This window comes from Hydra viridissima, unplaced genomic scaffold (genome assembly GCF_058129835.1).
Source record: "Hydra viridissima isolate aposymbiotic clone 2 unplaced genomic scaffold, HvirCarnegie_v1 scaffold_12, whole genome shotgun sequence".
Lineage (NCBI taxonomy): Eukaryota > Metazoa > Cnidaria > Hydrozoa > Anthoathecata > Hydridae > Hydra > Hydra viridissima.
In genome coordinates, this window is record NW_028324311.1 from 9,598,280 (window position 1) to 9,620,585 (window position 22,306).

The following is a 22,306-nucleotide window of genomic DNA, read 5'->3' on the forward strand; positions in this document are numbered from 1 at the left end:
TAAACTAGTGAGTGAAAATGTTTTATTAACAGAACGAGTTAAATCATTAGAAGGAAAAAAAACAGACAGCATTTTAGATTGGAGTAAATTATTTAATACGAAGAAGTACGATAATTCTTCAGAAGAAATAAAGGTGACTCAGGGTATTATTGATTTAAGTAAAGATGTAAGTAAAAGAGATAAAAATATTATTGTTTTTGGTATAAAAAATTCAACTGATTCGGATGCTGGATATAGAAAAAGATTTGATAAAAATACTCTTAATCTTTTTTCTGAAATAAAAGTTAATCCTGACAAAATAAAAAGAATCCATCGCTTCAAAAGTAAAAATGAAAGTAACACAAAAATGGAAACAAGCACACCTTTGCTGGTCGAATTACCTGATAGTTCAGATAAATTCGTAATATTAAAAGCTGCCAAGCAACTAAAAGATTCTGAAAGTTTCAAAAAAGTATCTATTCATCCAGATCAAAATGAATTAGAAAGAAAATTTACAACAGGGTTCATGGCAGTTTTAGAAATCCATTTTCCCTGAGTTTTCCCTGAGTATTCCCTGATTTTTACCCGATTTCAAGTACTTTTTCCCTGAGTTCAGGTGGCGAAAAGTATATAATTTTCCTTGCTAATGTTGAAGGATATAATACTTTCGCAACTGAATCCATGTTCCCCTAATATTTTTATCAAAATTTTTTAAGGATATAAATACTTCTTAATTAATTGATAGCAATCTGTTAAAGGAAGGTTTTTAAGTAATAAAAAGTGGTTTAATAAGGAAACAAAACCATAAAAGTTCAATAAATATTTATCATATTATCTTTCCATAAAATTTATTGATAATTAAACCTTATTCCTTTTATTATTCTTTTATTTAAAAAATAAAATGAAGAAGTTTTTTTAAAAGATATTTCGAACAAAGTAATGTGTTTTAACAAAATATGAACTTTATATGAGAACCATTCTATATAAAGTTATTTTAGCAACTTTCTCTTTTGCTCTAAGATATCAAGTGCTAGCTCTAATTTCTTAATTTCTTCGTTTCTTAGCATTATCTTTAGAAATTAACCCTAGATCTTGCTTCTCTTCAGCTTCCTCAACAAATTTTACAAAATCAAACTGCAACATTTCACTGGTCTTCTTCAGTTAATCTCGTCTTGTTTCAACATCTTTTATTTCATCACTAACAACTTTCTTTGCCAATTGACTTGCTTTTTTTTTATTAGTGTCTGTTATTGAACTTAGGTAGCTTCTATATCTTTCATGGGATGATCTTACATTGATTATCATTTTGTTTATAATTTCAATATCATGTGGCTGAAAATTATTTGATAGAATATGATCTTTAACTAAACGCCTTGCAGTTATTGATTTTGCATTCAAATTTTGTTCGAGTGTTGCGGCATTTATACTAAAACCTCTCTCAACTGAAGCTTGTCCATGACTTATTGTCAAAAGTATTTTGACAGTTGATGCCAACTCGTTAAATTTACTTAGATTGCACTTTTTAAAATAGAAGTCATCTAAACTATCTCTATCTCTATTAAATTCATGAAAATTGTTTTGATAAACCCTTGATTCTCTAAAGAAATTTGTAAATTGATTTATAACTTTATCAGAAAAGACTGGTGAAGGATACTTTAAGCTAATCAAGTGTTTCAATAAAGATTTGTACTTCTTTTCAGCATTTTCTGGAGTCATTGTTATCAATGCATTAGGGTTAAAAACCTGAGAATTGCGTACAATGATAGACCCTAATGGAGTTCGCTCCATGAACTTTTCAAATAATCGTACATACATGTTAGTGCAATCTTTTTGGAAACTTTGAATATCAGTAATTGTTATCATATCTTTCTTTTGTTAAAAAGCTAATCTTGTTAAGCTGCAAATCCTAGTTTGATTTGATTTCCCTTAAGTAGATTATCTTTTTTATGAAAGTCAACTCTGGTATAGACCAATTTTTAATAACTTCGCATTTCACAAACAAGCTCAGTATGGATAGCAACAGCTTTTCTAAGTCACTATACATGAATGGAATCATTGGCTTGTCAGTTTGGTATGCCAATAAATATGGCTCTAATATGCTGGCAACAAACCTGAAAACTTCAAATTTTAAAAGAATAAATTTGTCTTTAACAGCTTTTTTGACAATTAAAAAGCTTTTTGATTCGGGTTGCTTTGAAGATGGTAACTTTTCCCAAAACTCAATTAACTTGCATATATTAGGCCAGATATCAATGCCACAATCTGCAACATATTTGCTTTCAACCCACCTTGTTTCACAAAAGAAAAGAGGGTATTTTTTTGCATCTGTGACTGTTTCATAATCTTGACGCCTAGCCGGGCTGTCATGAAGAATTTGCCAATACCCTTTCAGAATTTCTTTAATACTCCATGTGGTTGATTCAATAGCTGCTTTAAAGGTACCATGAATCACATGCAAGGAGCAACTTCCAATATTTATAAGCTGTGGCATCTCATTGTTCTTTCTGTGTTTATTTAGATCATTGAGAAATTTCTAATTTGTAGAGGGTCCATCCATGGAAACTTGAAACATTTTGCTTGAATCAAATTTCGATAAGTTTTCTTTGAAATGAGTAAGAAGGTCAGAAGCTGTAGAATGACCAAGAAAAACTGATGTCCAATATCGTATTTTGACTTTGTCATTGACATCCCAATATCGGACGAGTAGGTCCATCTGACATGTTTGGATTATGCCATTCAAACTCTCATCAAAAGATACAATGTAACAATCTGATTTTGTGATTTCTTCTTCTCAGAATCTTTTTTTTCACAGTCAGTTTAACTTGCAAAACTTGAAATAGTTATGTAAAAACAATAACAGCAACCACAAGGTTGATTACAATCTATTAATAACTGAGATTATAATAAAAAATCAAGAACTAATCAAACATTATTTCTTTTTAATTTTCACTCTGAGGTTAAAAAAGTTTATATAAATATCTGCAGCATGACTTTTAACAGCCTGAATACCCATATTAAACAATTCAAACAATTTTTTACATCTTTTGCAATGAGCTTTAGTTTTTGCATGATCATCAGGAATTAACCAATCTTTATAAATATGGTGTTGTAACCAATCTTCTTGAAAATAGGCCTTTTCTGAAGTCATATCTTATATTATTATATTTAATTAAATAGTTATCTTAAGATATGGTTACTATATATTATAAAAGTTATAAAACCACTGTAGTGAGCAACTTTCAATAAAAATAAAAACTCAAAATTTGTATATTGCAAAATAACTTCAAGTTATATACAAAACTAAAAAACATTCCCTGAGTTTTCCTCTGATTTTAAAGATTTTCAAAAAAAATTCTCTGAATTTTCCAGGTATTCCCTGATTTTTCATAATATAAAAACTTTTCCCTGGTTTTCCAGGTTTTCCCTGAGTGCCATGAACCCTGTACAAAGAGCTTGATTTTAAAAAGAAATAAACTAAATGAAGAGCTTAATTCAAAAGGTCAGTTAAACAATCCCTTGCGGTTTGGAATCAGAAATAATGAAGTTAAAAAGATCAGATCAAATTAGTCAAAAAATAAAACAAAAGAATAAGAAAAACATATATCAATGTATGAATTCCAATGACAATGTTTCTGTTTACAAATCATATGATTCACTGAACAGTAAAACAATGCTTGTTGATTCAAATATTAATAGTAAAGAAAAGCATCTGAGTAGTAATTTTCTAAACTGTTTTTATACAAACGCCACATCACTGAATAACAAATTTGAGGAGTTAATTTACGAAATAGCTTGTAATCAGATGCAAATTATTATGCTTTGTGAAACCTGGTGGGCTGATAAATCAGCAACAAATATTAAAGGTTTTAACTTGTATAGAAAAGATTGTGGACATATCAGAGGTGGAGGAGTTTGTATATACATAAAAAATACAATAAAATCTTATCCTGTGACTGAAAACTGTTTAGTTAATAATGCCATTGAACAAGTATGGTGTTTAGTTGAGATTGGTCTGGAAAATATCTTATGTGGATGTATATATAGAACAGGTGCTGGTGATATATCAAGTTGCCAGAAAATAACTAAATCTATTCGACATGCTTATAAAGCTTGGAAAAATGGTACATACACGGGAATTCTAATCTGTGGAGATTTCAATTTTTCAATTATAAATGGTTCAATGATGGTTCATGTAAACTTGAAAATGATTCAGATTTGATTGCCTTAGAATTTATAGAATTTTTAAGTGATTGCTTCATACATCAAAATGTCTCGTTGCCAACATTTCAAATTAACTTTGGGTTTGACACAAATTTATTAGACTTGGTCCTCACAGAAAATAGAAGTTGGGTTTTTTCTTTGAATCATTTACCTCCCCTAGGTGGAATTGAACATGGACACCATATATTAAACTTCAAATATTTTTATAAAAACAACAATATTGATCAAAAACCAAAAATTAAAACAAAATTATTATATATTAAAGGAAATTACGAAGAACTTTCAAAATATTTTACAAGTTTTGATTGAAAAAAAGAGTTTAAAGATTTAAATGCTCGTCAAGCTTATAAAAAATGGCTAAATATATATCATACTTGATGTGGTAAATTTATTCCAATGATTAGTTATGATACAAATAAAAAGTATGCGCCATGGATGATTAAAGAATTTCGAGAAATGATTAAGTTAAAGAAAAGGTTATGGTAAAAATGCAGGCATTCAAGATTTAAACAAACTGACATGGTAAATATCTATAAAACATTAAACAAAAATGTAAAAAAAAGAGTCAATAAAGATATAAGAGCTTTTGAATTAAATCTGGCTAAAAACTCAAAGAACAACCCTAAAAGTGTTTATGCATATTTAAATAGTAAGATAGTTACAAAAGATTCAATTAAAGCACTCAAAACTTTTTATGGTTCAATTATAACAAAGTAGATATTGCAAATTGTTTAAATGAGTATTTTGTTTCAGTATTTTTAAAAGATGAGGTGTTAGACCATGTAACTTTTCCTTCAAAATGTAATTTTTATTGTAGCGATCCAAGTTTTAATGACACTGATGTTGAACCTTAATGTTAATAAAACAATCGGTGTAGACAAAGTTCATCCTCGTGTTCTCAAAGAATGTTCAAAATCACTATCGCATCCTTTATCACTGATTTTTAAAATGTCATTTTATAGTGGTGTTATATCAAACGAATGGTTAAATCCAAACATAGCTCCACTATTCAAGAAAGGAGATAAGTTAGATCCTTCAAATTATCGACCAATATCAATAACATCAATAGTATGCAAGGTTATGGAGAAAATGCTATGGTGAACCATTTAACTTTAAATAAGTTAATAGCAAGTGAACAGCATGGATTTGTTAATGGTAAAAATTGTTGTTCCAATTTATTAGAGAGTTTTAATTTTATAACAAGCAAAATTGAAACTGGTAACAATATTGATATAATATTTTTGGACTTTGCAAAAGCCTTTGATTCAGTTTCTTTATCGAAATTATGCTGCAAGCTATATGGTTATGGTTTTCAATCCTATATCCTACAATAGTGTAAATCATTTCTTAGTAATAGAAAACAACGAGTAGTTCTGGGTGAGTTTGTTTCAAATTGGCAGGAAGTCACAAGTGGAGTTCCCCAAGGTTCTGTCCTCGGTCCACTTTTGTTTATCATATTCATAAATGACTTAAAAGTAAACATACTGAATAAATTAGAATTATTTGCCGATGATACAAAAATAATGTCAGTAGTTAATAATGATAGTAACGCCAACGCTCTTCAAGAAGACTTAAATAAGTTATTAGATTGGTCGAATAAGTGATCTATTAAATTCAACAGAGAAAAGTGTAAAACAATGCACATTGGCAATTTGAATCCTCGATTTAGTTACAAATTAGGAGATCACATTTTGCAAAAAACAGAAGTTAAAAGAGATTTAGGTGTGACAATATCAAATGACCTTAAATGGGAAAATCATGTTATCAGTGTAGCAAATAAGGCAAATAGAACATTGGGTTTTTTAAAACACGGATTCAAATAACTTGATGTTTCCATATTAAAATTGTTATACAAGTCAACTATTAGGCCGCAGCTTGAATATGCAGCATCTGTATGGAGCCCATGAAGAAAGGAGAAAAATATTGGGTTTACCAACCTTACAAGAAAGGAGAAGAAGAGGCGACTTAATAGAGATTTTTAAAATATTAAATTCAGCTGATTATATTAGATTTGAAGAGTCTTTGAGTTTTTATAACAGCATGTCCAGATATCGTCATAATAAAAGACTTCATCGATAATATACTAAGAAATTATGCAGGTATTATATAACAAACAGAGTGGTCAACGATTGGAATTTACTGTCACAGGATGCAATCGATTCTGCAAACAAAAACACGTTCAAAAAATAAAATAGAAAAAATTTTGAACTTTTGATACCAAACTCTATTTACGAACTTTTACTTTAATTACGAAATTTTACATTTAACGGCTGTTACAGTCAAAACTCTACGTAGTTTTGGCTCACCAAACTTAAATAGTTTGTACAGCAAATTTTATATTTATATTAGGGTATATGAAATTAAGTAGTCAACTGTTTTTTTTTGTCATCCAACTGCATTAAGGCCAGAGTAAGCTCTTGTTGGTTTGTTATTGGAGATTTCTTATTTTAGGTTTTTATGGCTAAGCATATTTCACTAAAAAAAGCAGAAGATATGATTTGTTCAGTGTATTTATGTTAAAGCATAATTCATCTAAATTCAAAATAAATACCTAGAACTTAAAATACCTTATTTTTAGTTGTCAAATTTTTTAATTAACTGTATGTCAGATTAGTTGCGTAAATTGTACCTCAAGGCATGTCCTAAATTGTACCGACGCAACCATTCTGACCGCTAAAAAACGCTTGTAAAGTTTAACAAATTCCTTTTGAGATTCCAATTAGAAAAATATCCATACTTACAATACGAACTTCACCACTTAAACAAAAAATAAAAATATTAGTATAACTCTTGTATTGACAAGCAGTCCTTAAAAAGATGCACTCTCTAGTTCAGTTTTACCAATATGTCAAGGCTGGTGTCATGTTGGCTGTGCAAGTGTTTATCAAAAACAGATACAATATATCTGAAACTTTTGCCAAAAATAATGTTTTTATGTACTTTATTTTACAATATTTAGTGTGGTTGCTTTTAAAACAGATATAGTATATATTTTTTATATTATTTAGTATAATTATCTTTAATACCTACCTTCCTCCTCTATTCTAATCTTAGCTAACCCATTGGTAAACATACAATTTAAATAAAAATTGTGCCATATGTGGTGATACCTGTTTTTGGCAATTTCCAGAAGAAAAAAAAGTTCAAGTTGCATAGAGTTAATTAAATAAAAAACTTCATTTCATTACATTACGGGCAGTTAGGTGTTATGTTATGTTATATCAGAATATTTCTAATTGCTGATTTTATAAAAACCATTCCTTTTAATCAGTTCTTTAAATCCCTTAAATCTAAAATCATAAAATATTTGCAAAGCTGTAAACTAATTGAAATCAAGAAAGTGGTACAATATCGGATTACAACGGTACAATTAAGGATCTAGTTTCCTTAATTGTACTCTTAGCGCTATTTTTTTAATTTGATTCTTCGAGACTTAACGCTTTTTAAATTTTGAGTTTTTTTAACGTCTTTACAACAAACAATCCCTAAATTATGAAATCCAATTGAAAATCCATGTTTCCACTCAGTAGATTGACTACATTTTTTAGTTTTGTCTTAGGGGGTACAATATTGGCAACCTTACCCTATATTATTATGAGAAAAATATTATGTTAAAAAAAACTTGATTTTTATTAGAAACTTGCATAATTATTAGTAATTGAGCTTAAGAAATAAAACTTGATTATCATCAATTTCTTAATGTTCATATAACCATTAGTTTAATTCCGCCGCCATCTTGGGAGGCCAAAACTGGTTTCAAAAAATTTCCTGCATACGCTATACAGCTATATTTTGAGATCAGTGCCCGCCGCCGCACAGTGGGACGAAATCCCGATTTCGTGACCAAAAGTCAAATTTTTGAGTTTTATATTTTCGTCCTTTTACGTTCAGATCTTGTTTACAGATAGTCCTAGAACAAAATTCAGAACAGGGCACGTAAATACCTGCTCTAGGCTGGCCTGGACATCAGTTGACATTTAGCCTCCGTTCGGTACGCACTAAACAAGTGGACTCGTCGAAAAGTTCTTGCCTGTTTTAAAGTGCTGTTAAACTGAAGAAACTATTTCAATTGGAATTCGGCAAAATGGAATCACTTTCTGGAGGCATGTAGAATATATCGTTATGCACTGTTATTGCTAATTGTAATTTTTTTAATGTTTAAATCGCGCGACAAGTAAACAAAAAAAACTGTAAATTTTTTTATCTGAAATCGATTTTCTAATGTCGTTTTAAAAATTTAACCGCGGTTATCCACCTTCTTTCGACAAGGAATTGATAGTGTGTAGTGTTAAATATAACATATAAAAAAACTGGCTGCCATTGAGTGCCATTTTAATAGTGAGACTAGTTTTTATGGAGGAATGCGTGGTGCGACATTAATCTATGTTAATAGATTAATGTCTGAAAATGGTCATGGAAATTAGTGAATTAACATTATTTAATGGCACTAATTGCATTTTAATACAATAATTTATTATTTTAAATATATGCTTTACAAGTTACTTCTCGTTCCGTTTTATGATAATCTCAAAATTTTATAAAATAGTCCTCAAAGAACTCTCAGCCGTTATAACTGTCTTCCAAATCTTCAAATATGGAATTGTCATGAAAAGATATATTCTTTAAGGTGAAAGACAGTTTAAAAAATGAATATTAATTCATCATTGATGTTTTGGCAGATGCAATTTTCAAAAAAACGGAACATGTGATACAAGTAGGCGAGGATGAAATGTCATTATCACGGTTATTTGCAAATTTTCGATCGAGATGGAGAGCAGCAGGAAGATGGGAAGATTTTTTTTTGTGAAAAAAAATGAAGAATGATTGAAGGGCACCGTACAATTTTCAAAATTATCCAATACTGAATGCACAACAAATTAGAAGATTGTGAAGAATGATAATAAAAAAGGAATATGTGGGCGACCTTCGCAATCCTTTGCTTCATCTAGTGATAGATCAAAGAGGCGAAAGACTCAAGAACTACGTTCTACTTTTTCTACAGAAGAATTGACATATGCTGCTCAAATGAGTTTAAGGACTTCTGGTCAAGTACATTTTGCTCAAGTTGTTAAAGATGTCACGTTAACAACCCCTCTCGAGCATCAGGAAATTGCCCCAGAGACCGGCAAAATCTCTACATCAAGAAACTTTACAATTGTAAAAACAACCTGAAGTCACTAGACAAGAGACAAGGAACGATTCCGATTTAGATACAAGTGGTTCAACATCAGATTCCGAATCGAATGATTCAAACATTGATGAATATGACGTGTTTTTGTTACTACACGTGTTTTTGTTACTAGGATAAAATAAACAATTTTTTTACATATATGTGACTTCATCTTTTACCAATTTAAAAAAAATAATAAAACTAAAATTACAAATTTCTGTTTTTTTTATCAATAGCGTAATTTTGGAAATAATTTTACAATGTTTTTGCTCTAATTTAACTCGTGAATCATAAGCAATGACCTCGAAAACCAAACTACATTAGATTTCATATTTTCAACGTATGAACAGTTTTGGCCGCCATATTGGAGCCTCCGTTTTGAATTTCTTAAATCTGACCTCAGATTCGTAATCAGCGACCTCGAAGACCCTCGTGTATGTAATTTGGGAATTTTGGCCACGAAATCGGGATTTTGTCCCACTGTGCGCCGGCCAAATGAGTCCAAAACATGCCCCGTGTAGACTGGAAAGAAATGGGTCCCGTAAATTGGGGTGTAATTGATATTCATACAGAAAATCTCCAACACATCATAAATATTCTCCTTAAAAATTTAAAATAAGAAAGAAAATAACGATTCTGTAATATAGTAAGAAATGAAATATATCGTAATATCTCCATTAAATGTATTCAAAAAATGAAAACAATTTTTATTGGACAATCAACATGATCTTAGATATAATAACGAAACGAAAATAATTAGTGCATTCCTCCCAAATAAACTGATGCCTACCCAATCATTAACATTTTTGTACCTTAGCAAATATTTTTAGTATCTTAGCAAATATTTTTAGTACCTTAGCAAATATTTTTAGTTAAGTAGGTAGCTGCTAGTTTAGTAGGTAGCTGCTAGTTCACTTACTTGTAAAAGTTTACTTATTAATAAAAGAGTGAGAAGTAATGATAAAGATATTATTTTTTTAATTTTAAATACTTTAAAAAATTTTGTTCAGACTCAATCACCAGTCAAATTCAGTAAACAAAAAGACTAAGAAGATTAGGAAAAATAAGTGTAGGTACTACATAATGATACTTGTACTTATATATCTTATAAAAAGTTATAGTTATTTTATAAAAAAGTGATATACAGTCAAATGTTTCATGAATTATTGTAATGTGAAGTTGTTTCAAGGCTCATGAGGAGAGTAAAGCTGAACAAATGATTCTAATGCCAAAAATTTTATTCTTAGGCATTTGTTTTTATGATCTAAAAAGTCTTTTCTGTGGAATCTAAGAAGATCATGCTATCTGTACTACTAATTAAAAAAGTTATTTTATAGAGGCATGGGTTGGGCAATTTATGAGAAATTTATTCTATATTATCTAATTTTATGAAACTATAATTAGTCTATAAGAACTATAATGGCTTATTCTGTGTAATCTAACGAGCCATGCTATATTTTTTCATAACACCTAAGAAGACATTTAAATAGTATCTACTAAACAGTTCTGCATATGCTTTAGAACCAAAATGAAGTCTACTTAAATGGCAACACTTATTCAAAGAATTGCTAGACAAGCAGCATTTACATTTCAAAATGGTCATTCTGGCTCTTATCATTGGGCTCAACATATTGAAAATTTAGAGAATCTTATTGCATTAGTATTATTTATTTATTTATTTATTTTTTTTTTGTTTTTTCTTATTGTTTAATATTATAAAATAAAGAACCAGCACAGCATTTAACTGGTATATTTGTTTGAAATTATGACACACTGACTGATAATGATAGTCAACATCATTGTGATAATGGTTATCATTGTGATGATGGTGTATAATCTTTTCAGGTTGAAAATCTTACAGCACCTGATCTTGGATTAAAAGCAGATGCCAAGGATGCACTTGCAATTTATCCACAAGCTCCTGTTACTCATGTTAATATTTATGAAGGCAAAAACTTCACAATGGGTGTTTTTATTTTGCATCCAGGTATGGCTATTCCATTGCATGATCATCCTGGGATGAATGGGATATGGTAAATTAAGTACATTTTTGTCTTTCAAATCAAATGCTTTTGAGAAGATTGTTCTTCTCTTTTTCTCAGATCTTTATCTTTAAATCTTTATTTTCAAATCATCTTTAAGTCTGTGTTATTAAATCTCCATTATAAAGAAAGTCTAATTTCTTTTTAGCAAAGTTCTCTATGGATCATTAAAACTAACTTCTTTTGAAGGTTTGCAGTCCAGGTTTCAAAATTATATTTCCATCACCTAAGTATTGTATTTATTTATTTTTCTAAAGTACTGTTTCATTTTATCTTTTAAATAAAAGTGTTTCTTAAGTTTATTTTAATTTTTCTGAAACTATTTGGCTTTTCTTTAAATAAAAAATATGTAAATTAACATTAAAAAAAAAAATTAGCTTAAGTAAAAACAAAATGAAAATCTCATAAAAAGAACTATAAATTACATTTTTTTTTATTTTATTTTTATTTTATAGAAAATCAGTTATGTCCACTCATAACTAAATGTTGGTCATGAAGTCCCAAACATCTTCAATTTTATTATCTTTTTTTTTCATGGCTTTATTTCTTAATGGGGTTTTATGAACATGTGAGGTTTATGCTTAACTTCTGTTTGGTTTTTCATATTATTTATGACGTGTTTTTTTTAAACATGTTTTAGTATCACCCTTCACTTTCAAGATAACTCCTTTTGCTAATCATTACACAAACATGAAAAAAAAAACTTTTTTTTTTTTTCAAAGAAAAAGACAGCAAATACTTTATAATACTAAGAGTAAGCTTAATTATAAATTTAAATGATTAGAAGCCTGAGACTAGTTTTGGGTAATGGCCAGTATTGACTGCTGGACAAGAAGAGTAGTTGTATAGAATACTATAAGTCATGGAAATTAGTATTTTTTGGACACAGAAGTTTACAATTTTGATGAAAGTTAGTTCACAATTTGCATTAAGTAAACAAAAAAATTGTAGTAGAGAAATGTTGGGGAAAAAAAGAAAAAAATTGAGAATGATGGAATATCAGCTAGTATGAAAAAAAAGGCAAGATCTGCAAGCTTTATATTGGCTGTGCCTGCATTTGTACCAATCACAAAAACAACTACTCCTAAGCATAAGTATGGTGTAACCATAGGTTGCATAACTAATGTTTGGATCAATTACTGTAGAACTTAAAGAACTGTTTAGAGAGCTTATACCAACAGTTGTCTCTTTTTGAATTTAATACAACAAATCAAAAAAAGACTATATTGGTCTACTGTTACTATGCAAGAATAAGTTGCTGGCATTTAAAAAGACGATATTAGACAAAATTTAGTAGAGTAACTTTAGCAATTACTAATTTTTGTGAGTTTTTTCTCTTTCACAGGTTAACTCAGTTTTCACTTAATTAGACTAAAATGTATTAATTCATCAAATTATTTTGTTATTATAATGATATTGAGTTACATATTAAATTACATATTATTGAAATACATATTAAAAAAGTTGTTGTCTGGTATTCCCAATTAAAAGGTATTGATAACACAAACCTTTTTTAAAGAGGTATTTTAAACAAGAAACACTTAATGCACCTTACACAAGGGACTTTTAATGTGTATATTGTGTGCAGTCTATATAGAGTGTCTTAAACCAAACATTTAAAAAAATATTTTTCCTAAAAAAAGTGCTGTATTTTCATAAATTTAGACTTTTTTGGTAAACCGAAGATGAATAAAAATAAAAGAACATGTTTTTAAATAGATTTTGTTTATTTTAATGTAAAATATAAATCACAAAGTTTTCAGTCTTAAAATAAAGGAACTTAGGTCCTTTTTTTATTGTCAAAAAAATATTCGACCAAATAAATTATTTGTTTTATAATTAATTATTATATAACAAAACAATTATTTTAATACTTTGTTGGGCCTCCCTTTGCTTTGATTACAGCTTCTAGATGTCTAGGTATTGATTCGACTAAAGATTTTGTTTCTTCTGGTTAAATCTTTTCCCAGGCTTCTTCAATTGCCACTTTGAGGTTATTTTTTTTGGAAAATGAACGATCTCCAATTTTTTGGTTTAAAATTTCCCACAAATGTTCAATAGGATTAAGGTCCGGTGATTATGCGGGTTATTCCAAGACCTCAACATTATTTTCAGCAAACCACTCCTTGGTTTTAATGGCACTATGCTTGGGATCGTTATCTTGCTAAAATGTAAAATCAGATCCTAGCCAAAGTTTTCAAGCAGATGACTTCAAATTTTGCTTTAATATGTTTCTCTATTGCACCTGATCCATTATAGTATCAATAAATTGGAGTTTTCTGACACCCTTCTAAGCCATTGAACCCCATACCATCATGTTACTGCCACCATACTTGACAGTTCCTCTCACGCAGCTTAATTTGTAGTCTTCTCCGGCTTTTCTCCGACTGTTTGGGCTCCATCAGATGACTTTAAGTTGAATTTCCATTCGTCGCTCCATGGGATCTTTTTCCAGAAACTTAATGGCATGTTTTTGAACTTCTTAGCAAACTCCAATCTTCTTTTCCTGTGTTTCTTACACAAATATGGTTTATTACGCACAAGTCGTCCTTGAAATCCCTGGTCTTGGATACGATTTCTGATTTTCTGATGGGATAATTTGATTCCATAATTTTCTTCAGCTTGCTCAGCCAGTTTTTGAGCAGAAATGAAGCGATTTTTCTTGACTTGTATAATTAAGTTTCTTTCAAAACAATTATAAGTCTTTTTTTTTGCAACCCTGCCCTTCTTTTGTGGCTGTTATTCCGATTAAATTATACTTCTTCATTATGTCGGATTCTGTATTATGAGGAATTCCAGTCTCTTGTTGCACCTGACGATAGGTTTTACCCTGATTGACAAGATCGACAGCTAAATTTCTCTGAGAAACAGTCCAGTGACATTTACCTCCAACCATTTTACTTAAAAAAACATGAAACCTTTTTTTTATACAAAAACTTTTTTTTTACTACAAAAAAACAGTTTTTTGTTATACAATTTTATTAATTGTATAAAAGTTTGCTAAAATATTTCAACAAATTTCACATAAAATTAATTAAACTTACCTAAATATCGCTTGGTCGGATAATTTTTTTACAAGCCTATTCAATACTAAGTCTCTTTTAGAACAAATAATAAACCAACTGAAGCATGAATCAAAAAATATGAACACTAAATAACATAATTGGGAATAGCCCAATAGAATTCAATTTGACAAACAAAGTAATTGATTGTTTTTAGTATAATTTAGAGTGTAAAAATTTTTTTTGGGAAAAACTTGTTTGGTCAGATTTTTTGAGACACTGTAGTTACATTTATTTACACAATAGGTAAATTAGTTGGTAAGTTACCAAAAGAAAATGAGAGCAATAAGTTTGATAATTTATATACTTTTTATATTTTGGTATCAAAAAGAGTTCTTTTGTTTTTAAATTTTTAAAAAAGTTATGTTTTTTAAATTAATGGTAGCAATTATAAAAAAATTTTAAAGTACAAGAATAAATATTGCTAATCATGTTATTCCCTAATTAACAATCTGTATAATGTGCTTGTAAGTTTTGTTTTGGGGGTGGTTGTCACCTGCAGCCATGTCCTTCAACATGTGGTGACAGCTTACCTTAGAATAAGAAAGAATAATGTTTAAAAATCATATAAATTATATTACATAAATCAGTACAAAAAGAGCAAAAAAAAAAAAAGGAAAAAAAAAGTTTTTTTTTTCTGCTAACCTTTAAATCATTAGTAATTTTTTTCCAGGTGTTAATTTAAATGTTAATTTGTTATCTTCCAGATGTTTTTTGGTTGTTTTTTTTAACAATTTTAATGATGTAGATTAAAAAATTTATAATTTATTTTTTAGAAATTTGATTTTTTTGAGATTTAATTTAGAAATTTCATGACAAGAGGGACTGCAAAGTGTGAGCGAAGATTACTATTTCTCTACTTTATGTTATTATAAATATTTAACTATTGTTATAATCAATGTTTATTATTTTTAATTATTAATTCTCTTTAACTTTAGTTTTAGTTAATTTTTTTACTCAAGTTTATGTTTATATTTCTTTCAGATGTTCAAGTTAAGCGAGTTCCAGAAAAAATACTGACTGCAGATACAAGTTGCCAATTTTTTTTACCAATGATAGAAACCTATCATTCTATGAAAGCTACAGAGTGAGCACCCAAAATAAACCATAAATTCCTAACCTTTTACGTATCATAATTCTAAAATTGATTATTGTTACTAATTATCATATAAATAATCATAATTTTTATTCTAAAAACAAATCAGAAATTAAATGATGATAAAAAAATGTTAAGAATCTATAGATGCGTTAGAATCTGTATATTATGTTTTATATTTCATAAAAATTCTCAAAAGTGTCTGCGAGAGCAAATGAATAAAACAATCAGCCTATAAGCTGTATTTTCATTTAAGCATTAATTGTTATATTTTAGCGGACCTGCTGCATTCTTTGATATTCTAGCACCGCCATACAGGACAAGGGTAGAAATTTTTGCATATATATTTGTATTTTTTAAAAAAAATTTTCCATTATTTGTTAATGTTGTTAAACATCAACTAAATCCATTTTTTGTGCTTGGTTCAAGGATTCATGTTTTTAAACATTTCCATATTTTAAATCTTTTTGTGTAAAAAAGAATATTTTTTTTAGCAAACTTTATAGCTGTTCTACAAATTTTACTCTTGTTTTCAAAGGAAGTAAACTAAGTTGGCAGTGTGTATAGTTTTCTCTTTTAACAAATTTTGATAACTAGTTAACTTTGTTTAGGAATACAAAACTGATTGCCATTATTTCAGAGAACTAACAACTTCAGAACATCCTGAGGTACCACTTTAAATTTTTGTTTTAATTATTTGAATCACTATGGTGTACTTCTAAACAAAACATGCTTTTACAATACCTTTTCACAATGACAAAACTATAATGTAACAATTATGAAAAGTAAATTAGTTTATCATTTGATTATCTAACTATAGTTGTGAAATTCTTAAAATTCAATTTTTTCTTAAGATCTAAAAATTAAAATTTCTTTTAATTAAGTGGTAACTATAGCATTTAAATATTCTTTATAAACTACGCTAAACCTAATTTTTTCTGAATCAATGCTGTATTTTAGAAATATTGAGGAACATGATTGTGTAAACAACTTTTCAATGTAAAGCTAACCATGGCAAAATCAACACATTCAAGTTACTGAAATCTTTCTCTCAGTGCAACCTCAGAAAATTCACTCTAGAGTATTATATATTTAAGGCAGCATATCAAGATATTTTTTAATATAATAATTTGTTAAACCTAGAGATCCAAATAAAGCAGTAAAATCATGCTTGCAATATGAATTATGTGCTGTTTTGTGATGAAAAGACAAGTCAATACATCTATGATGTTCTTCTGTAACCATGGATCTTGAGAGGAATTCTTTATATTGGCTGCAAAACTTCATCAGTTAACCAACTCTGAAACTGTTCTCTTGCAATTATTTCAGAAATTTTATAATTTTCCTAACTTAGAGTTACATTTATCAATTTTAGCAAATGTATGAAGCAGAATTTTAGAGCATATGTATGAATGTATGTGTATAAAATGTATAAATACAGAATGTATGAAAGCAGAATGTGAGAAAATTTAAAAAAAGTTAAACAACACAATATAATTGAAACACACAAAAAAAAAAGAATGAAAAAAGAATTTGTATCATCTAATAAAGAGATATTTAATAGGTCATCCAGATAATTAAGACATTTAATAAAAAGTGGTGCTAAAAAGTGATGTTTTATTCTATTTAAGTTCAAAAAAACAAATTAAAAATGTTCATTGAAATAAAAGACTAAAGCTGAAATATTTTCAACAGAAAGTTGTGCAGAAAAACTTGAGAAAAAAAGAACTTCAGTTCAAGGTATTTGTTAATAAAACATGAAATGAAATCTTTACCAATGATGCATAAGTGTCAATTTCTTTGGAATATGTTCAAAACGAGAATTGAAATGATGATTAAAATAATCATTTGAATGAAATCAAAAAATAAAAAAACTCAGAAAAAACTCAGAAAAAACATCAAAAGCAAAAAAAAATTTCTGTAAAAACAGTTAAAAATAAAAAAAAAACAGTTAAAAAAAAAACAGTTAAATAAAAAAGGCTCTTTAACATTTTGTAAACTGTTTTGAGTTTCTGTAAAAACAGTTAAATAAAAAAGGCTCTTTAACATTTTGTAAACTGTTTTGAGTTTCTGTAAAAACAGTTAAATAAAAAACAGTTAAATAAAAAAGGCTCTTTAACATTTTGTAAACTGTTTTGAGTTTCTGTAAAAACAGTTAAATAAAAAACAGTTAAATAAAAAAGCTCTTTAACATTTTGTAAACTGTTTTGAGTTTCTGTAAAAACAGTTAAATAAAAAAGGCTCTTTAACATTTTGTAAACTGTTTTGAGTTTCTGTAAAAACAGTTAAATAAAAAAGGCTCTTTAACATTTTGTAAACTGTTTTGAGTTTCTGTAAAAACAGTTAAATAAAAAAGGCTCTTTAACATTTTGTAAACTGTTTTGAGTTTCTGTAAAAACAGTTAAATAAAAAAGGCTCTTTAACCTTTTGTAAACTGTTTTGAGTTTCTGTAAAAAATACAAACAGGATTGTTAGCAGAGTTTTGAAAAATAGCTTTGGAAATATCAATCAAAAAAAAAATGAAACAAAAATTAGGTAAGTAGAAAAGTTAGGTAAAGTAGAAAAGATTTAGAAAAGATTGAAAGTAAAAGTAAAAGTTTACATATTTACACATTTACATATTTTGTATATATTTTTATTATTTTTCTAAACCAAGATGTTTTCTTGTCTTTAAGGAATGCAAATTTTTTTTAATGAAAATAACTGGTCAATATATCTATTAAATTAATAAGACTTTAAAGCAGAATATGATCTTCGAAAAATAAAACTGATTGTCAATGTCAATAAATGTGATAACTAAGATAACGTTATTGTATTGTTTTATTATATTATTTTATTTTGTTCTTATTCTTTAAATTTATGCATACTTCATATTATATTTCATATATTTGTGTGTGTGTGTGTGTGTGTGTGTGTGTGTATGTTTGGTATATATAATTTATAGTACATCTTTTTAGGTAGAAAACGAAAAGTTAAAAGAATTAAATGAAAAGCTAAACTTAGAAGAAAATTTCAAGTTTGTTTTTTTTATTTTCAGTTGTTCTTATCATTATATTAATTATTGTTCCCCTTCATCATTACTGCCATAACAATTTTAATATTCAGTTACTACTTGTAATTATTACCAGAATAATTTTAATAAAGCTTTTGATTTTTCAGTTTAACATGGCTAACAGAAGTTCCAACCCCATTGGACTACTACTGCAATACATTGGTGAGCAAAAAGATTCTTTTATGAGATATTGCTTTTTCCATTTAGATAAAATCTTTAAAAAAGTGTGTGTTGTAATATGTTTAGTAACATAGTGTGTGTTGTAATATGTTTAGTAACATTCAAACAACTTGCTCACTCAATGAGTTTATTAAAATATTTTCTAACAATAGTCATGACAAAACTAGTTAAGCAAATGTATCATGATCTCCATTGTATTTATGAAGCTTTTACCATGCATAAAATAATGTAACTTTAGTTAAAACATTTACAGCTTGATAGCCAGAAATATAAACAGACAAATTTTTGGGGTGTAGTTTGTTAAAGCCTAAAATTTACCTATTTTACAATAAAATTATTAAACTTTACTTAAAAAATCTTTTTTTATTTATGAGATGTTTTATCTTTATGGTTATGCTTTGATAGAAAATAAAACCATTGTTTAATCTTTATGCGTATGCTTAAGTAGAAAAAAAAAACAATCAGAGAAACACTGCATCCATTACTTTTTTTCCCCTGACTTTCGTCAGTTATATTTCATCCGTCCTATGCTTTAGCCCATTCACACCAAACATCTCTTAAGCATTCTATATTTACTTATTCTTACATTTTTAAAGTTTTTAATTGGATCCGTAAACTTTTGGTATTTTCATCCAAGTGAAGCTGGAATTCAAGTGTTTCACGTTGCTAACTTAAGCTGTGTTAATGTTAGTGTTTCATACAAATAATATAATAATTGACCCTTTATGATATTTTTAATTTTTACTTTTGGTAAACCTTTTAACATACGGCATCTTAATTTTTTATAAGGAATACACTGGACCGACGTTTAATGTGAAGTTTTAGATTACGGTCACTTCTGGCTCCGAATCAAACTTTCCAACCCTTTTATATGAAAAATATTACTTGTTATTTTTTATCTAAAAATTATTTTTAATTTGCTGCTACGAACACTGCAGAATAAATAAATTATTGTTAAGGAAATTAGCCCATTTTTTTCTGTTCTTTTTTTGTTTAGCAGAGTTTTCCAATCCTGCTACTATTTATATTTAGAAAATTTGAGTCCTGAAAATAAAAGTAACAGCTCCTGGCTCTCAGCTCAGCAGTAACAGCTCAGCTGGTAGAAGAAAACTTTTTTTGTTGACCCATTGTTTCTAAATACAAGCTTATTTTTTAAATTGCCTTCACAATAAGATTAAAAGTGGCCAGATGCTGCAATCCAGAGAACAACATTTTTCTCTTTTGATTACCATACGTTTTACAATGTTTTAGACAATCAAGTTTTCAGAAAATACTGAAAAATAATGGAACTATATTTAAAAAAAAAAAATTAGAAATTTTGTTAAATTGAAATAGGAGGTTGGTTGACAAAGTAAAGTCTGAAATGGTACAGAATATGGATTGGAATCGGGCAAAATTATCTTCCAAGTAATTTTATATTGCAAGCAATACTGTGTGATACAATAATGTACGTTCAAAACTTCAGTCAAAAAGAGTAATTACTTTCGTGTGGGTGTTCGCGTTACTGATCTTTAATAAAACTTCTGTTTTCACGAAACTTTACCCTTTTTTTTTTTTTTTTTTTTTTTTTTTTTTTTTTTTTTTTTTTTTTTTGTGAAGCTTAAACGAGAATTAATTTCACATGTGTTTACTTGTAAAGAGCAAAATAATCAAAATATTTTTCAGTTTTTATACGCGATTTTGATATAAAGCGATAGACACCAGTCCCAGTCAATGTTTTACACAAAAATGAATTTTGAATAATGGAATTTAAATTAAACATGTTAAATAAACGTGGAATATCAGAATATATACTTCTTGGTCGTCCTCTATTTAAAATGGGGAGGAACTTGGGGACTTTGCAAAAGGGCTAAAGTTGAAGACTTTTAACTATTAAATGTAATTTACAGCAGTATACTGGCCATAGTTGCCCAAGAATACATATACGATTTGGTCCTTGATTACTTTTTAGGGTGCGATAAGGAAGCGGGTTTAATGGTGTTAATATACATTTTAAGAAGCAAAATAAACACTTTCCACAGAGTGAACTGGGGTAAAAGTAAATGGCTAAAAATTGAGAAAAAAACATATTTTAGAAATTTTTCAAAAAATAAAGCCGATTTTTCAAAAAACAGAGCCGAAGAGGATACCTTTTCAAGGTATGCTCTTCGGCTCTGTTTTTTGAAAATTCGACTGGTTTCCAAATTCTCGTCCGATTCGATTCCGCTTTCTGCCCCACAATCCATTTCCAAGTCACACACCAACTGAATTGGTCGTTCAATTACATAACCATTTCCAAGTCGTATTTTAATACCACTAATAACTCCATCTTTCCCATTAATGTTGTTTTCAATTCGACCGATGTTGAGAAGTCCCTTGTCTTTCACATCGTCTTTAATGAGCACCATACTTCCGACACCTGGGAGTTTCACGTTGCCTCTCTTTTCCCTTGCTTGTTGTCGTTCTTCCATTGCGTGCACGTACTCGTTCATCCATCTTTTCCTTAAGTGATCCTTACAATTTTTCACAAACTTGACTCTCCGTAGTGCGCAATCGTCCCTTGTTATTAAATCGAAATCTGCAAGCAAAACTGCAAGTCTCCCCCTCATTAATACATTTGGCGTCAGTACTTGATTATCGAATTGGTAACTTTGGTAACAAAGTGGCCTAATGTTCATAGCGCATTCCACATCCAACAATACTTCTTCCAATTCAAAGAAACTTAGGATGCCCTTACCGATTGTTTTTGACAAATTTTTCTTTATTATTCCAATTAATCTTTCAAACCTCCCCACCTCGGCGCTCTTGAAAATTGAACCTCCATTTTATAGCTGTCGTAGCAAGATAGTTTGCGAGATTTTCATCCTTCTTAAGTGTTAGTAACCACTTCCCTGTTGCCACAAATGTCTTTGCGTTATCACTAATCATCATTTATGGTGGTCCTTTTCTTGCAACAAACTCCTTTAAAATTCTCTGAAATTCTCCTGCCGATAGATCATGACAAAGTCTAAGGTAGACAGCTCTTGTACATGTGCATGTAAACAGTGCAACATAACATTTTTCAACCAACTTTTCTGCCGCTTTATACTTTAGCGGACAGGCAAAATCAACCCCTATAACCGTAAACGGTTCGATATCTTCAGTTCTAAAGCGTGGTAACATTGCTCTCGTTGGCGGTAACAGCGATTTCACTATATATCTTTTACATAGATTGCATTGACGAATGACCTTTTTTACGGCAACTCTCAAACTTGATATCAAAAATCTTTCTCTTATGCTACTCATTGTATCTCCTACTCCCCCGTGTAACGTTTTCGCGTGATGATGCTCCATAATCCTTAGAGTTAGTTGAAAACCTTTTGGTATAAATATTGGATTATACCCAGAGACTTTTCCGTGACATCTCCAAAGCTGTTTTTCATCCTGTTTAAGTTCCACATCGGACTTTATTGCAACAGCTTCTTGTAGTAACTTAAGTTTCATCAACTCCGCTTCTATTATCTCTTCGGCTTTCAGTGGTCCTGT

At 28.9% G+C, this 22,306-nt stretch overlaps 1 protein-coding gene and 1 pseudogene across 4 annotated transcripts; one reads left to right on the plus strand and one right to left on the minus strand.

Annotated features, from left to right (window-relative positions):
• Positions 1-968: 968 nt before the first annotated feature.
• Positions 969-3,127, minus strand: LOC149881147 (uncharacterized; annotated as a pseudogene).
• Positions 3,128-9,718: 6,591 nt separating this feature from the next.
• LOC145194438 (2-aminoethanethiol dioxygenase-like) lies at positions 9,719-20,339 on the plus strand. Of its 4 annotated transcripts, none has more exons than XM_090068852.1 (11): positions 9,719-10,443; positions 10,892-11,030; positions 11,216-11,403; positions 11,561-11,614; positions 15,280-15,308; positions 15,459-15,561; positions 15,847-15,895; positions 16,182-16,238; positions 18,528-18,586; positions 18,730-18,784; positions 19,592-19,765. In XM_090068852.1, the coding sequence occupies exons 2-11, from the start codon at positions 10,914-10,916 to the stop codon at positions 19,625-19,627; spliced, it is 747 nt and encodes a 248-aa protein (XP_089924978.1). In that variant the 5' UTR covers positions 9,719-10,443; positions 10,892-10,913; the 3' UTR covers positions 19,628-19,765. The 4 variants fall into 4 exon arrangements, with proteins under 4 accessions (XP_089924978.1, XP_089924980.1, XP_089924981.1 ...); XM_090068854.1 differs by having other exon boundaries at positions 9,853-10,439; XM_090068855.1 differs by lacking the exon at positions 19,592-19,765 and adding an exon at positions 19,835-20,339 and having other exon boundaries at positions 9,868-10,443.
• Positions 20,340-22,306: the final 1,967 nt, after the last annotated feature.

Coding starts and splice junctions, on each gene's coding strand:
- LOC145194438 (XM_090068852.1), top strand. CDS start 10,914: ATGGCAACACTTATTCAAAGAATTGCTAGACAAGCAGCATTTACATTT. Junction 11,404..11,560: donor CCTGGGATGAATGGGATATG/GTAAATTAAGTA, acceptor ATTTCTTTTTAG/CAAAGTTCTCTATGGATCAT. Junction 18,785..19,591: donor ACTACTACTGCAATACATTG/GTGAGCAAAAAG, acceptor ATTTTTTATAAG/GAATACACTGGACCGACGTT.